The following is a 16,196-nucleotide window of genomic DNA, read 5'->3' on the forward strand; positions in this document are numbered from 1 at the left end:
CTGTTATGACGTCATAACAGGAAAATTCCAGATCAGCTCGTCTGAGCTCTCATTTTCTCAAAGGCAGAGAAAGACAGCCAGAACTCGGTTTAGACCCATCAAAATTTCTAGCCACTTAGGGACCATATACAGGCTAGGGGAACTCATATTAATGTTAAAAAACCACATAAAATTAAATTTTCATGCCATGAGACCTTTAAGCAATGCTATGACAATAGCGAATCAGATCAATTTATATTAGCTGAAATTCTAAAAGTTTCTCGAAACTATAAAAATAAAACTCAGTGAGAGAAACCTTCAGTGATTATCCTAGGATAAAAGTGTTTTAACCCTTTCACACGCAAGTTTTAAATATCCTAGCTGAGCCTAGCGTGAGTTTAAGGCACAGCCATAATAGCACTGTATGACAGATGTATCGCTTTTATTTCGTTTTTTCTCTTTTTATTCAAAATATTCACAAACTTGTTAGCTATGTCATCAAATACCTGATATTCTGATTCTCAAATATGTGCAAGTGAATGCGTTGTCATTTAAAAACTTTTATAATGATCATGTTAGTTAAAAACCATTTCTGAGAATCATTTTCACACATGAATTGGCACCTCTTAGTCCAGAATTTATATTCATTGCAAGTCTTTAAATGTTGTGATGTTATTTCCATCAATGTTTTGTCAAGATTTTGTATTGACAATGCAAGAGTCCAGCACTCTGTAAAGTCTCCTCTAGCACACCCCAAAGACATTCGATGAATTTAAGGTCTGGACTCAGAGGTGCCAATTCATGTGTGAAAATGATTCTTCATGCTCCCTCCCAACCATTCTTTCACAGTTTGAGCCTGATGAATCTTGAGATTGTCATCCTGGAATATGGCCATGATGTGTCTTCCTACATCGTTGTTTAAGAAATGACTGTTGCCAAACATATAACATGCTAGTAACATAATAATCACTGCAATAATGATCCAATCATGGACTTAAGCATTTGCCTATTTAAATCCAAACAGTGACTTTCTTTTGGCCGGGCAGTGTATAAATGTGTTTTTGCTAGCACTTATGTGTATTTAAATGTCTGAAACCTAAAATAAACATTATGTGGTTGAAAACACTGAACAGTTGTGATATGTGACAAGCGCTGAGCGCGTCCGACTCTGGCTCAGCTCCAGACAATGTGCGAAAGCACATTTGAATTTAGCAGTTGATCATGTGATGCACTGAACATTCTAATCACAATGGAGTAACCATACGTGTCACAGGCATAATTTTGTTACACTGCTTATTTTTTTGATGAAAAATCAGTTTCATGCTACTAAAATGCCTAATGTGAAGTGTCTCTTGTTATGTAATGTTATGTAAATTCAACAGCTTATTTTAGATGCGTAGAATGTGTGTACAAATGTAAAATTGTAATGTATATTCAATTAATCAACATTAATAATAATTAATATTCATTATGATTTATCATAAAAGTGAGGCTGGTGTCTGTCAAAATGAAACAGGCAAAAAAGAAAGCCCATGATGATTTATTTTCAGAGGTGCTGTGTGACTGACCTGTTTCCGCTAGGATATTGCACAACAATGTCATGGTCTTCATCAATGCCGCACACAGTGCCTGTGGTGGTGAGTGTTTCAAACATGCCATCAGTCCAGCCTCCATGACCGTGCTGCAGCGACTGAACGATCTCCAGGTCCAAATCAATGTTGACCAAGTCTCCGATCTGCAGGCCTCCAGGGTTCCTGTTTCCATTCTGTTCACCTAGAGGAGGTCATAGAGGAAAGAGTGAGATGATCAAGAGAGCAATATAACAACTAGGTACTTCTAATGGTCATTCTCATCTGAGACCAGTATTCATTATTCTATTGTGACTAACCATTTTTTAAATAAAATTAAAATTAAAATTCTGCAATGGCCTAGTCATGTTTAAGTACATCTACACTGCCATTCAAAAGTTTTAGATCGGTAAGATTAAACTTTTTTTTTTTTTAAAGAAGTCTCTTCTGCTCACCAATGGTGCATTTATTTGATCCAAAAAACAGAAAAAACTGTAATATTGTGAAATATTTTTACAATTTTTTTTAAGAAATCTAAGAATTAAATTACTAATACTTTTAATCAGCAAATATGTATTAAATTGAAAAAAAAGTGACAATAAAGACATTTATAAAGATACAAAACATTCTACAGTAACATCCTAAACTGTATCATGACGATCGTTAAAATCTACAATTTAAATGTACAGTTCTCAAGTTCTGACAAAACGCTTACAATTTAGGGTGACAAAAAAAAAAAGTTTTATAAAATTATAAACCTCACATTTCAGCCTAATAAATTATGTATGTGATTATATATATATATATAATTGATATGAGCAAAAATGGCATACAGGCGGAATAACTTTCCACTCCCCACATAAAAAAAAGTATTTGCAGAAATTTCCACTAAAAAGTTTCAATGTCAGCAGGGCAATTTTCTAGATTTTATTAAATGTATAATATTTTATATAAATACAAGTGGAAGCATAATATAAATGTGTAAATAAATATAAATTTACTTACAAGTATACCAAACATCATGAATTGGAACACAGCTTAAGACTTTGAGCTATGTGGGACTATGTCTTAAGGTTTCAAAAGTAATTAATTTGAGTTCAAGCATTCTTGTGTAGAACTTTATGTTATTGGCTTGGATAGAAAAGAGTCAATTATGGATTGGGGCCAAAAGAGCTTTTAAACTGGAATGTGTCTCTATAGTTATGTGTGTTTGAAGATCACAGCATCTAGTGCTGACACCTAGTGGAGGCATCTCATACAACACTCAACCACACTTTACTCCTATATATTCATCTTAAATATTATGTGCCTACTACTTTGATACATTTGTATAATAGTAGGCATTTTAAAGCTTACCCAACACTGGACAGTGGTCTCTGTAAAAAGTGCCTCCTTTGGCATCTTGCACACATTTCAAATCAGACTAAAAAAAAAGAAGACAACAATTATGAGAGATTTGTTCAAATTGTTTTGTGTGCCTAACAAAATCTAAACAGTCTCAATGATACAGTTGTCTGTGCTTCATCCTCTTCATCCAAATCTAATTAATAATTCCAGTGGCAGATGGCTGCGCACACCCTCCGGATATATTGCAATCACAGACAAAAGCCGTTGCCCAACTGCAAAGCGATAGGCTGAAATTCAGATGTCGCAGAATGTCTAACAGCCAATGAATGGGCAGCCTTCACTTCAATAACTGAGGCACGCTTTCGGCAGACCACTCCCATTGCTCTCTTTGCCTTTGGTCTTCATGTTGATTCTCACTCTCTTGTGAAGAGACAGAAAGGGGACAGATTTCTTTTATCATGCAGATAGCTCATCCAGCTGCCCCTCACAATGGCTGCCCTGCACATGGCTCTTATAAAGAAGCATAGCTTATGGGATGCCTGGTCTGTGTGTGGTGCATTGTGTGTGCGGGGGGGTGGGTAGCAACACAAAGGCCGGTTAACTGCAGTCTTTTGTGTATGTGTATATTGATGGGGGTGGCTCACCATGCCCTCGAATCCCACTCGGTAGAGGTTCTTGGCCCCGTTGTCCCAGAGGACGTAGGCTGCGCTGTGGGGGCTAGCAGCACTCCAGTCCTGGATCTCTGTTACCTGAAACAGAGGAGGATGGTAAATGCGAGCAAAGAAAAGGGGAAGTAATCCAGACAAGACAAGAAATTCTAAGAGTTACTGGATATTCCTCACTTCAGTCACATGACTAAAGCAGTCTACAGTTTGATTAATGCAACTAACAAACACAATATTCAAGGGCAAAAAGGCTGAAGGACCATGGACATCCCACTATAGACATTCTGTGAAACTATAAAACCGCTTTAATCTTAAATAAAGGTTAATTTCTTTCCACAAAAAAAAATTTCCCTGAATGGTAATTGTATGCGTATTTTAAGCAGCTTGTCTTTGACTTGACTTTAAAGTCGCCATGAAACAGAAATAGCAACAGATCTTCTGAATTGTGATGGGAATAGTATAGGGTGAGGTCATGGTTTTATGCATCAGTAGTTGATTGGATTTTGAGATGTGGCTGTTGCATGCAAAAGTGGAGGCAGATGAACGTGAGCTTGCACGGGCGGGGTTTAAGTAGACTAAATGATTGGAGAAATCCTGCAGGAATGGTGCGAGAACATTGTGCTTAGTACGTTTTTCATCTTTAAACCAAACTTAGGTCTTGAGCCGTCTGGCTAGCACGCTTACCAAAAGGTTTACGCATTAGGTCAGTAGGCGGAGAGTAGGCGTCTTTTGTGGCTGTTTGAACACATTCAACCACATGAACCTTTAAACTATGAAAGCAATTCCGGTTGTATGCGTTTTTTGACTACATCTGGAAGTGGTCGAAAGTGGGCAAGCTTAAAACGTTTTTGACCCTGTTTACACCTGTGTTTAGTGTCAACCACTATTAAATCCGATCGACCAAATGCATCTTAATACCAGGTGTAAACAGGGCCTAAGATCCATAACACACATTTAGAAAATAGACAGCAGTGAATTTTCATTTCAAGCTGTCAGCTTGAAACAACAGCAACCCCAACTTGCCTCAAATGTCAGTTGTGTTTAATGATCCAGTGTCAAACATACCAAGAGTTCCTCCACAATAATGTACCACTTGGAATTTCAGTCACAGAATTTAACAAATAAATACAGAAAACATCTCAGACTGACTAAAGGATCATTACAATAAACATGATTATCAATTTGTCTTATGCAATTTGCATGCCCCTCTTAACTTTACAAAACATTACAAAAGCTATGAGTTTGAAATATTCTGCAACGGTAAAAAAAGCAAAAAAATGATGCAGCAAGAGAGTAAATGTTTCCACCACCAGACATGCCATTCAACCTGCCAATCGGCGTGACAGAAATGCTGCTCTAATTACAAATGGTGGATTTAGCGGTCAAACTCCAAGTTGAAGTAGTGCAAGTAGGCCCTCGCTTTAAAGGAAGTGTTTTGAAAGCACTCTTTAAATACATTTAACTGGTGTGGCCTGAAATATCTGATCATTCAAAGACCAAATAAATAGTTGACTTGCACACTACTGTCTGGCATCACTCTTGGTGGAAAACATGCCATTACAAATATCCATGTTGAATTTACGGGAAAGATTACAGTGCAGCAAACGGCCTTAAGGTCTTAAAAAACCTACACAAAAATGTTTTCCTTCTGGGAGAATGTGTACAAATTAGGGCAGCCCCTTAATACTCAACTAAACGTTAGTTGAGAAGAGGCTTAGTCGACCAAATTTTAAATTAGTCAGTTTGTCACAGGAAAAAAAACTCCAGGAATTGGGGGAAGTCATGCAGTCTGGCGGACAGAAGGTTAACAGCTGGTCCATGTGGTAGTTATGTTGGGCAGGAAATCCAAACTTTCACCTTTCATTCACCGATATCAAACATGGCTTATTTGAAAAAATTTAAGTAGTAGCCTAATGTTAGCCTAATGCTAAATGGCTGCTTGCTCTAACATTAATGTTAACATAGATAAATGTGTGCTATTATGAGTGCTATTATGAGTATTAAATGAGTGCGGAAGCTAAATTATTACAGCGCTTACTGCATAACATGTTAAACTTAACATGCATTTCTCTCTATGGATGCGTCCACTATACTGCGGAGATGAAGAGTCAGTATCGTCAACGTCATCTTTGCTGCCGACATTAACTCAGAAAACTTTAGTTTTACTTTCTAGTTTAACTTTAGTAGACAGTCTCCTTTCTTCCAACACATTCATAATCATTACTGTTGCTGGTGCGTTGCAGCAAGCAAAATTTACATTTTAAAGGACCATTATTATGGTTTCGGATTTCTGTTAGGGATAGGCATTTTTGTCAATTTCTCATTTCGATCATCGATAGGTCTCAAAAACGAGTACTCGAGTACTCGGGGGCGGGGCATGTGCAGGGGGCGGGGCATGTCAGTCATTGAGATAATGAAAACTGTTATGAAAATGGTTGTTGACAAATACAAACGTGACATGAAAACAGGTATATGAAAACATGAACATGTAAAACAAAAAATAACTGCTAGATTATGATGCATAAATGTCTTTGAAAAAGAAACATCTTTATAAAATGACCGTCTCAAATAACCAAGTCAGTAATATCGAGCATTGCCTTTGAGCTGAAACTGTCAAATAACACCACCCTGCAGAGCTTGCTAGCTGGTTAATAAACTCAACCACGCACCCTATATCAATATTAGTATGAAGATTATTATGAACCTATTACGACATAAATCAACACAAAAGGACGTGAATGCGTACGTGAACTTCAGCGTGCTAGATTTTACAGGCTATGGTTTTTTGAATGCGCTTGTCCCTTAACAACGCTGATACACGGACAAAGAAAGCACACAGAAACAACATTTTATTAAAATCCTGTTCCCATTATAATGCTTTGACAGATTGACTCTGCACATCATGCACTTAATTGTATTATTCATGATCGAAGCGTTTAGACATCACTGCGCGTTTTCGAACTCATAACGAAAAACAACTTTAAATAAACTAGGTCTACTGTTAAAAAATACGAGAACAGTATAGCACTGCTGCATTACTAATATGATTCTGATAAAGAAATAGCCTATTTAAAAAGAATATGACTGTTTCTTAACCATCATGTCGAGCATGAAATATCCGTTTGAGCTGAAACTGAAGAGAATGAACAACAGCCGGTATAACGGCAGCGCTTTGCTAGCTTATTAAGCTCAACCAAACGCTTCTTATATTAGATTAATCAGATATACACAACATAAAAGTAATCTTACAACGTGCATCTGCAGAAAAGGACGCGAATGCGCACATGAACTTCACGCGCTAGTCTGAGTGTTCTCGCTAGTTTCTCTGTGGATTTCCTTTAACAGCTGATCCACGGGGAACTAAGCACAGATAATTTACAGCATTCTATTTCCATTGTGTTCTCATTATAATGCTATGTAGGCTATGACAGGTTGGCGCTGCACATCTTGCACTAACCATTCAATGATCACTGTGATTCCAGACATCACTGCAGTGCGCGTCTCAGTTTCAGTTTGGAGGCCTGGAGGCGTGCTGTATAACGCTAACCAATCAGACCTCAGGTACCACGCAAAATGACGCAATAACGCAATTTTTTCAGGGCGATCATCGTTCTCATGATCAATGATTGCTGTCACGTTCGAGTACTCGATTACTCGACCACTGTTGCCCATCCCTAATTTCTGTAGTGTAAACTGAAACCATTTCCCGATGAGGATTCTGATTATATCACGTGCGACTAATCGTGTTGACTAATAGCTTGAACAACTACTAGTCATCTAGAAAAATCTTTAGTCCAGGGGCAGCCCTAGTACAAATATATTTAAAAAATTGCTGTTCTCTAATTGGGCTTTGCAGCTTTGTGCCTAATATAACACTAGAATATACAATACAGAAAAATGTTACTGAATAGACTTAAAGGGGTCATGAATTGAGAAATCAAATTTTCCTTGATATTTTGGTATGTAAAAGTTCATTGTACTATAAATATATCCTATAAGTTTCAGAACTCTCAACTTAATTTTTAGTCAAAAAACGGCTTTTATTGGAGCCAAGCTCTGGAATAGACTCATTTAGGATTTTGTCACATTGATATGTAATAGTGGCAAGTGTGCGCTGATTGGCCGAACTCACTTTTTAAAAAAAAAAGCCATGAACACACAGTTTATAGCCTATATATTTACTCCGGAAACTTACTCTAAGATACGAAGATGGAAAACAGTGATAGATGGACCTCTCAACCTTTGCGTTAAAAAGAGAAAATCCGAGGAAACTTTGAGGGTTTCAAGCGAAACAATGATATATAACTGTTGTAACTCCAAGTACTTAGGCTTTATAAGTCTTGATTGTGGCAAATAAAGTTTATGCACGCATAAATGTTTCACATTGTTGGCAAATGTTTCAACTATGTAACAGGACATTTTTCAACATCTGACATTTTCAAAACAATTCCACATGTGTAATGGTGGGGACATTGAAAATTTATTAATATGCAAAACTGTTACCCCATCATAGCAGTGGGCGTTTACTTCCAAGTCTTGAATGTGACGCCCATCAAAATGGAGTGTTTGAAAGAGAGGATCAAAAACAGGATAGAAAATAGCTTAACTTCTAAATTAGGATTTTTTTTATATATAAAGTTGATAACATTAGAAGCGGACCTCAGAGAACATTTTAAAATGCAGTTCATGCCCCTTTTAACGGCATGTATCAAAGGTAGGGTAAACATTTTAAAATGCTTTAAAAGCACTTTTTAAACTGCATAAAGTGTGTCAACTAACTAGTTGAAATGAATTTCCATTGGTTTAAATGTCATATATAAAAGTGGCATTAACACACCCTGGGTTTAGTTAATCATGGAGAGGGATTTCAATAACTCTCCAATTCAACCCTATATTTGCACTTGCAATATGTTAAAGTAATGGCTAGTTACTTTTTTTTATTCTGCAATTTCACAGCACTCAAGCACTTCTCATTTAGGATTACTCTTATGTTGTATGCTGTAAGTTGCTTTGGATAATGACATCTGCTAAATAAATGTAGATTAATAATGCAACAGGCTTGTCTTGACACCATCTCATTTTGCTTCAGTGAACATGCAAGAGCATAACACACAATATACTTGATTGGGGGAATGTTTTTCATCTAATAATGATGAGAAAAGAAGGGTGAGCATAGCCAAACATGTTGAGGCATTACCTTCCCTCTTCTTCCATTCCCGCCATCCTGATCCTCCCACTGCCAATCCACTCCCCGCACCACACGTCCGCCTGCAAAGATGCCCCGGGCTGTGATCTTCTTCGACTTGCGACGAGATTCCAAAAGAACCCTGTACAAAACATACAAGTGTGTTACAAAGCAAATGGCAAAATTATAGAAGTTATGCTTTCGAACATTAGAGCCTAAGTTTTGCTCCCAGTTAGAGGTGGAGAAGTAACTTCCTGCAATGCTCTAGCTAACAAAGATGCCACTGTCAGCTTATATTGTTCAACTCGATTTACTTTTGAACCACTGATGTCTCCTGAAACCTGCAGTGCACCCAGAATGAAAAGGCCTGGATAATGTTTTACATCTCGTATTGTTTCGGTTTCTAGAAGAGAACTTGTCTGCCATCTGGAAACTGCCCCATACTGAACCACAGCAGACAGTCTCGGATTCTCCAGCTTTGCTGACCGGTTCATTTTTGTTCACAGTCACCCTAACTAACTGCAAAACATGACATTCCCAAATCATGTATCCTGTGCTTGATAGTGCACACTTCTGTAAAAAAAAAAAAAAAATTCTAAATCTCTTAAATACTAAAGATACTTAACGTAATAACTTGCGCATAAAATGCCAATATTAAAGTGATAGTTGACCCAAAAATGAAAAATGTCAATTTACTCACCCTCTATTTTCTAGAACTAATGGCGTTAAGTATACAGATTTTGGTGTGTTCGCACCACAGGAACTGGGAACGATTTTAGTACTAGGAACGTCTTTTGGGGGAATTAATTCAGTGCCTACTCCAGAGTAGGGTCTTAACCAGCACTATAGGAACTACCAGTGACGCAAGTATACTCTGACTGGCCGAATGCACGCAAAACACCAGCACCCGCCATTTTTTTAAAAAGCTGTGAAAACACACAGATTATAGTCGTATTTACTCAACGAACTAACTCTACAAACGTGGAAAACAGTGATAGATGGACCTCTCAAACTTTACGCTAAAGAGAAAATCCAATGCAACTTTGAGGGGACCAAGAGAAACATGATCATGTATTTCTGCTCAGCTAGCAACATCGGGCATCAACCACATGGCAAATGCTAATACTTTTTACTTTCTTTGTATAACAGTTCTATCTAATAACATATTAGACAGAACTGTTAAACGGATAATGAAGACAAAGAATGCGAGCGCTGTGTGCTCAGACTCTGGTGTTTTCAGCGCCGACAAAATAAAGGTGTGTCGTGCCGTCAAAATAAAAGTCACAACAACAAGTATGGCTTATGTCCCTTCAGAGTTCCTACTGGCAGTGCGACTGCAACCAGGAAAACGGCCCTAGAGGAACCTTTAGCTCTCGGTGAACCACGCTGGGGGCTAGTTCCTATAACAAAGTTCCTAGAACTTCGGTGGGAAAGCCCCTACTGGGACCCATCAACTTCCCATCAGTTTGATTACCAACATTATTTAAAATATCTTCTTTTGTGTTGAACAGAAGAAAAACTCATACAGGTTTGGAACAAAATGAGGGTGAGTAGGCTAAATGATGACAATATTTTAATTTTGGGGTGAACTATCCCTTTAAGATCGTATGCACCCTTAAAGCAGCTGGAAACCACAGCACGAGACAGCAGCTGCCAAGGGAAACACCCAGTAAAAAGGCCTGGCTTCACTATCGCCTTTGTGTGTTGTACTTCACTAACCATTCTCGCTAGGAGAATAGAGGCACACTTAGTTGAAAAGAGACCAGCTGTTGGGCTGACCTATTGTTTCTTTGAGCTCATGTTGAGGGCAGTTATGGATGGCTGCCACGAGAGACATCTAAACAACTGCTAGACTTCTTAATAGCCTTACCATATGGACACACTGAAAGAGACGTTACTCAAGACATTAAAAAGGAATAGATGGCAACTCAAGCAAAACAGCAGCTCAATTTTCTATATTCCATGATGCAAAAACAGTTTACAAGGCTTTTCTCATCTACTTGGGCTGGCAGACTGTAAATAAAGACCTGGGTATAACTCAGTCTTGTGCAGAGTTGTGTCCGCACAGCTTTTAAAAGTATACTCAACCGTGGATGAGTGGGTATGGACGAGTTCGACACTAGGGGTGATATGGCCTCAAAATTACATCACAGAATTTCAAGAATATTTGCGATAATGCCGTTTTCTGTACAGTATCTATCTAGTGCTTGCACGCTCGCCTTCAATCATGCAATGCATCGGAATAACATGTTTCTTTGTTTCATAACAAGATAAATGTTGGGAAAGTTAACTTAAAGATAAAGTATATGAATGCATCACAAAAAATCCCGTGCTCTATGGGCACTGCCATTAATAGAGGACAAAGCGAAAGTTGTTTTGCAATCCGTGATAAAGGCACATTTAAATATTTTGCGGGAAACATAAATCCGATCATTTATCCAGATGGCGACCACTTGATGTGAACAAATGCAAATTCGCCGTGTCCTGATTTACTTTGCCAAGTGTAAACGCAGCCAGAATAAGTTACCTCTAGAGAAGATTATTTCTGATAACAAGCAACATAAATAAGTAAATTACATTAGACATACAGTCTAAATTACATTAGACGCTGCTCTCGTATGACTGGATATTTATGAAACATTTAAGGCTTTTTGGTGAGTCGCACACACTGTTTTTGCTCCGGTGTCATATTCTCTCTGCTTGATCGCTAATATTTATATCATGTTATCCAAGAATAGTATGTCAAAAAAAGTGTTTCTACTGAGTAGTGCGCCATACAATCCCCTTGCCCGACCGATAAACAAACACAGACAGGAAGTTAACTTCGGGGCAGGCGCATAACCGTGGCAGGCAGCAGCATTTATTAGTGCAAACAAAATGAAGGGCATTTCTATCCTTTTCCAATGAGCTACTGTCATTGATGAAAGAATACTTCATTCGAAGTGTAAATCTATTATCATAAGGTGGCAGCAGCATTATATAGTCACACAGCATGTAGCCTTGGTACAAGTTGGGAGTGTTTTCACTTGAAATCTTAAAGGGGCTATATGCAACTTTTTCCCCAAAATAAACGTAACAATAACCTTTTTATTTTACCATTTATGACTCAAACATCTCCTGATGAGCATACTGACACCTTGTCCGCTCACAGTGGGTGCACCTATAAGCCTGTATCCTATTTTTCCTATTTTCTGGCGGGCGGATGTGACGTCACCACCGCTGCGAGAGCGAGCAGAAAATAAGAGCAGTTCTGTTTTTTGGCCACAGGTGTCAGTCGCGAGTTTAAATTTCAGAAAAACGCATATAGCCCCTTTAAGTAAAATAACTCCTTAACATTTTAGTTTAACAATAACTAAAGTAATTTATGCCACGGACTGTCTGAATATTCGATTCTGATTTGCAGGAAGGTGTACAATAATAAAATCGTTTAAATGCACAGGTAGTTCCAAGTCAGTTGAATCACTGCTTTCATTGAAGCGCACATTTTTGTTTTAGGTTGTTATATTGAAACTAAATATAACAGTAGAAAACCAGAAAACAGTGTTAATGTCAATATTTATATATTGACTGTCTGACTTCTTTACACTTGTTTAGATTCCCTCTTGTTGTATTTAAATCAAATATTCCCATTCCTAAAAATGTGCACCATACTGTATTCTACCGTTTTCTTCTACTGTATTCTACTACCACCTTGGTGCATAGAGATGTTTTTCTTTTGGTCATTCATTTAAAATTTGCAAGTTTAGTTGTTCATACGGTCAGGGTCTGAGTGAACGTTTTCCCCCCCGCTTTTTTTTTTTTTCAAGCTTACTGGTTGAATTCGGGAACGTACCGAACCAAACTGCATTCACAAGCCTCTTTGGATATCTAGTAGGGCTGTACAATTAATCGAAAAATAATCGAAACCGAGATTCAGAACCTCTAACCGACATATTTTTCCCATCTCGGTTATTTCGGTTTTAGCCAGGTCGCTTTCACTTTCGTCCTCAAAGTTTGTCAAGTAAATGCGTTTAAAGGCTTGAACATTTAAAGCGATTGTGCACTATTCAAAAACAACAATACGGAAAACGTATCCGTTCAGTTCTCAGCTTTTTTCTGTGACAAGGGGAGCCGAGCCGTGTCACGTCTCTGACAACGCACGCACCCTGAAGGCAGATCACGTTCACCTGTGTCCTCACAAAGCTTTGTCATTTGTATGTGTTTTGAGGCCTGCCAGTTTGAACATTGAAGTGATTTTAGTCTATCAGATGTGTATTATGTGGAACTAATGCCTGATATATTGTGACACACGAACACACAGACAGAAGCTCGCACATCACGTGAAGATCGCGCGCAGAGAGCAGTGCAGAAACGCAGTGTCAACGCTGTCCTGTGACTAAAGCAAAATCACTAAAGTAGGTTAGAAACTCAACCGTTATAGCATTTTAATACCTTTGAAGTAAGTACAAACCACAGCTTCATAATGAATAGAGACAGTATAAGTAATTCACACACACACACACACACACACACAAATCACCCTCTCATTAATGCATGCAAATAAATGTAATGTAGGCCTATTGGGCTAATTTATCTGTATCTGATAACAAACAGAAATCTGCCCCATAGACATTAACTGCTGAAAGTGAACCGTTTCCTTCAAGTAATTTAAAATCACAAAGAAATGCACTTTCATTAGAAAAAAAAATCCACCTTTAATAGTAGAAAATATTTACAGTAAAATCCTTTTCAGGAAATTACTCAAAAACCTAAAAACCTTATGAGGGCAAAAAATGGAAAGAAAAAAAAGAAGAAAAAAGCTAAATAATCGTTCATTAATCGTAATCGAGGTAAAATGTTCAATTAATCAACGTTTTTATTTTTGGTCAAATCGTTACAGCCCTAATATCTAGTATCCCAATTACACGCACCATAACAACAACTTTTTTACCATAAGGTATGTCACAGATTAACAAAATGATGGATAACAACAAGGCTTATCGGTGCAACGATTTATTTGGCTATTTGTCAGAAATGCATCTGTCATAAGGTCAGATGTGAATGAAATTGCTTTTAAACAACAGCTTACAAGTAATTCATATAAAGTAACTTGTGTATCACACAAAAACTGGCCAGTTAGTTCATATACGTCCAAGCAAAAGCATAACACGTTGTGTCACTGAAAATTTCTATTGGCTGGAGCAAGAGGAAACATAAATGACCAAACAAGCATGGGCTTGGTTCAAAAGAAGTTTGGCTATCGAATTGGATCAAATCTTGAAAAGGAGTCGTTTAAAAGAAAAAAAAATTTCAATTCTGAAATTGGATTTGACCACAAAATCTTGATCAAACCTGCAGTAGGTAGGTAGTAGAGATTTTAATGCGGTGTCAGCTGCAGCAGCTGACGCTATTTTCATGGCCAAACACTTCAGTATGTGTTGATAAAAACTTTTTGATAGGATAGAGATACCCTCCTGGATTCAGAATGGACTTTGGGAAACAAATGTAATACAATTCTATGAAGCCTTTCAGCACAGTAAAGAAAAAAAGGATTTTGTCCCCATAAATACTGCATACATTTGGATCAGGATGAGCCAATCTAATGTTGCTTTAAAAAAAATGCACAAAAGTAAGTTGGATTACCTGATCCTGGGATAGCCAAATTTGGGATTATTCTGCTCCAGAGACTTTTAATGCAACTAGGCCCAGGTAGACATGACAGTACAATGTCCCTTAAGTCAAAACCAACAAAATCAAGACCAGTGTGCCGGCTTTAACGTCATGCACTATGCAACTGAGACCTTGTAGAGCAGCTTGTATTTAGATTGAGCTTACACAAGTCTCCCAAAGTGACACACTCAGACCAATGATGCAAACTGGTCTGTACTATTAAAGGCTGGTACTCCCACTAAACTCCAGGCAGCGGAGGAGCACCTTCCTGTCGCTGCGCAACACAACCTATAACTGGGTCTGAAAGTGGCCAGAGAAGCTACCTCATCCACAGAGGGAATAAAGTCAAGGAGTGAAGACCACAGGGAGAAAAGCCACACTCACCTCTCACTACCAGGGGTGGTGATGCGGTAGAACCTGTGGCGCAGGTGGTGTTTGTCACCATGGTAACAGGTGGTGCAGAGGTCATAGTTGGTGCACTCAGCGCATTTCCATCGGATCCCTATGATGGGTTGCTGCCGACAGGTGTCACACATGGTGCCATCGTGCTTGATTCCTGTAACATTGTAATTACACGCAAATGACATGGGAGTTGACTTCCACCTGCAAATGTTATCTCGATTACATACTCAGATTACTTTATTGATCCAATGGTTACATATTCACACAATGGCAGTAAATTATTCATAGTTTATCGATTCTTAGATTTTGTTAATGGTCACTTAACATGCAGGTATACAAATAAAATATTTATAGCAAGTGTTGTAGTTTAATTTTTAGATTAAAAAAAAAATTATAATTATTAGCTTTTCATCACAAATACCCTGCAGTTCCTCCTAAAACTCATGATCAAAAAGACGACTTCTTTTAAGACACACATAATCAGAGTTATATTAAAAAATATCCTGTCTCTTCCAAGCTTTATAATGGGAGTGAACGGTACCTTAGATTTTGAAACGCAAAAAAGTGCATCTATCCATCATGAAAGTAATCCATACGACATACGAAGGTTAATAAGGGTTAATATAAAGGTCTTTTGAAGCAAAGCGTTTTGGTAAGAAAAATATCCATATTTATAACTTTATAAACTATAATCTCTGGCTTTTGGTAATAGCCGTACACGAGTCTAGTTCCAGTGGAAGAGTGACCTCTGACCTGACGCATGACATAGGATGTAGGCATAGCATAAGCTAAGGTGAGAGTAGGGCTGGGCAACAACCTCAAGCTCCTCCAACATTTCTCTTTTAAAAAATCTTGTTTTAGTCTTCTTATTTGTGACCTGTGTTTTGTTTTGCTCTATCCTCAGCGCTCGTCAATACATCATGCGTCGGGTCAGAGGTCAATCTTCCTCCGGAACTAGACTCGTGTTTGGCCGTTACGTTACCGGAAACCAGTGATTTTAGTTTATAAAGTTATAAATATGCACATTTTCTTACATAAACGCATCACTTCGCTTCAGAAGGCCTTTATTAACCCACTGGAGCCGTATGGATTACTTTTATGATGGATGGATGGGCTTTTTTGGGCTTCAAAGTTACCATTCACTTATTATAAATTATAAAGCTTGGAAGAGCCAGGATAATTATGGGACGATTTTATTTTTTTAGTAAACTCTTTAATGCACTTAATGTTGTTGATACAGAATGGAATGTATATTTTTTCTTTATATTTTTATATACCGTTTCTATTTTTATACAGAATACATTTTTTTATATCAATATGGCGCAAAATAATCCCATTAAAATCTGTGATAAACGAATTAGGTCAATATTAACATAAAATAATCAAAGTTACATGACTTGA

The 16,196-nt window shown here is 37.8% G+C and overlaps 1 protein-coding gene across 3 annotated transcripts in view; it reads right to left on the reverse strand.

Annotated features, from left to right (window-relative positions):
* The window catches only part of mib1 (MIB E3 ubiquitin protein ligase 1), a 78,407-nt gene that overhangs the window by 60,805 nt on the left and 1,406 nt on the right, over positions 1-16,196 (reverse strand). For all 3 annotated transcript variants that reach the window (XM_079820202.1, XM_079820204.1, XM_079820203.1), the window contains exons 2-6: positions 14,778-14,949; positions 8,757-8,886; positions 3,539-3,643; positions 2,904-2,970; positions 1,548-1,752 (exon numbers count right to left, since the gene is read on the reverse strand). In XM_079820202.1, coding sequence (XP_079676328.1) covers positions 1,548-1,752; positions 2,904-2,970; positions 3,539-3,643; positions 8,757-8,886; positions 14,778-14,949 — 679 coding nt within the window. The remainder of the gene's footprint in view (positions 1-1,547; positions 1,753-2,903; positions 2,971-3,538; positions 3,644-8,756; positions 8,887-14,777; positions 14,950-16,196) is intronic.

This window comes from Gobio gobio, assembly GCF_949357685.1.
Source record: "Gobio gobio genome assembly, chromosome: 6".
NCBI classification, from domain to species: domain Eukaryota; kingdom Metazoa; phylum Chordata; class Actinopteri; order Cypriniformes; family Gobionidae; genus Gobio; species Gobio gobio.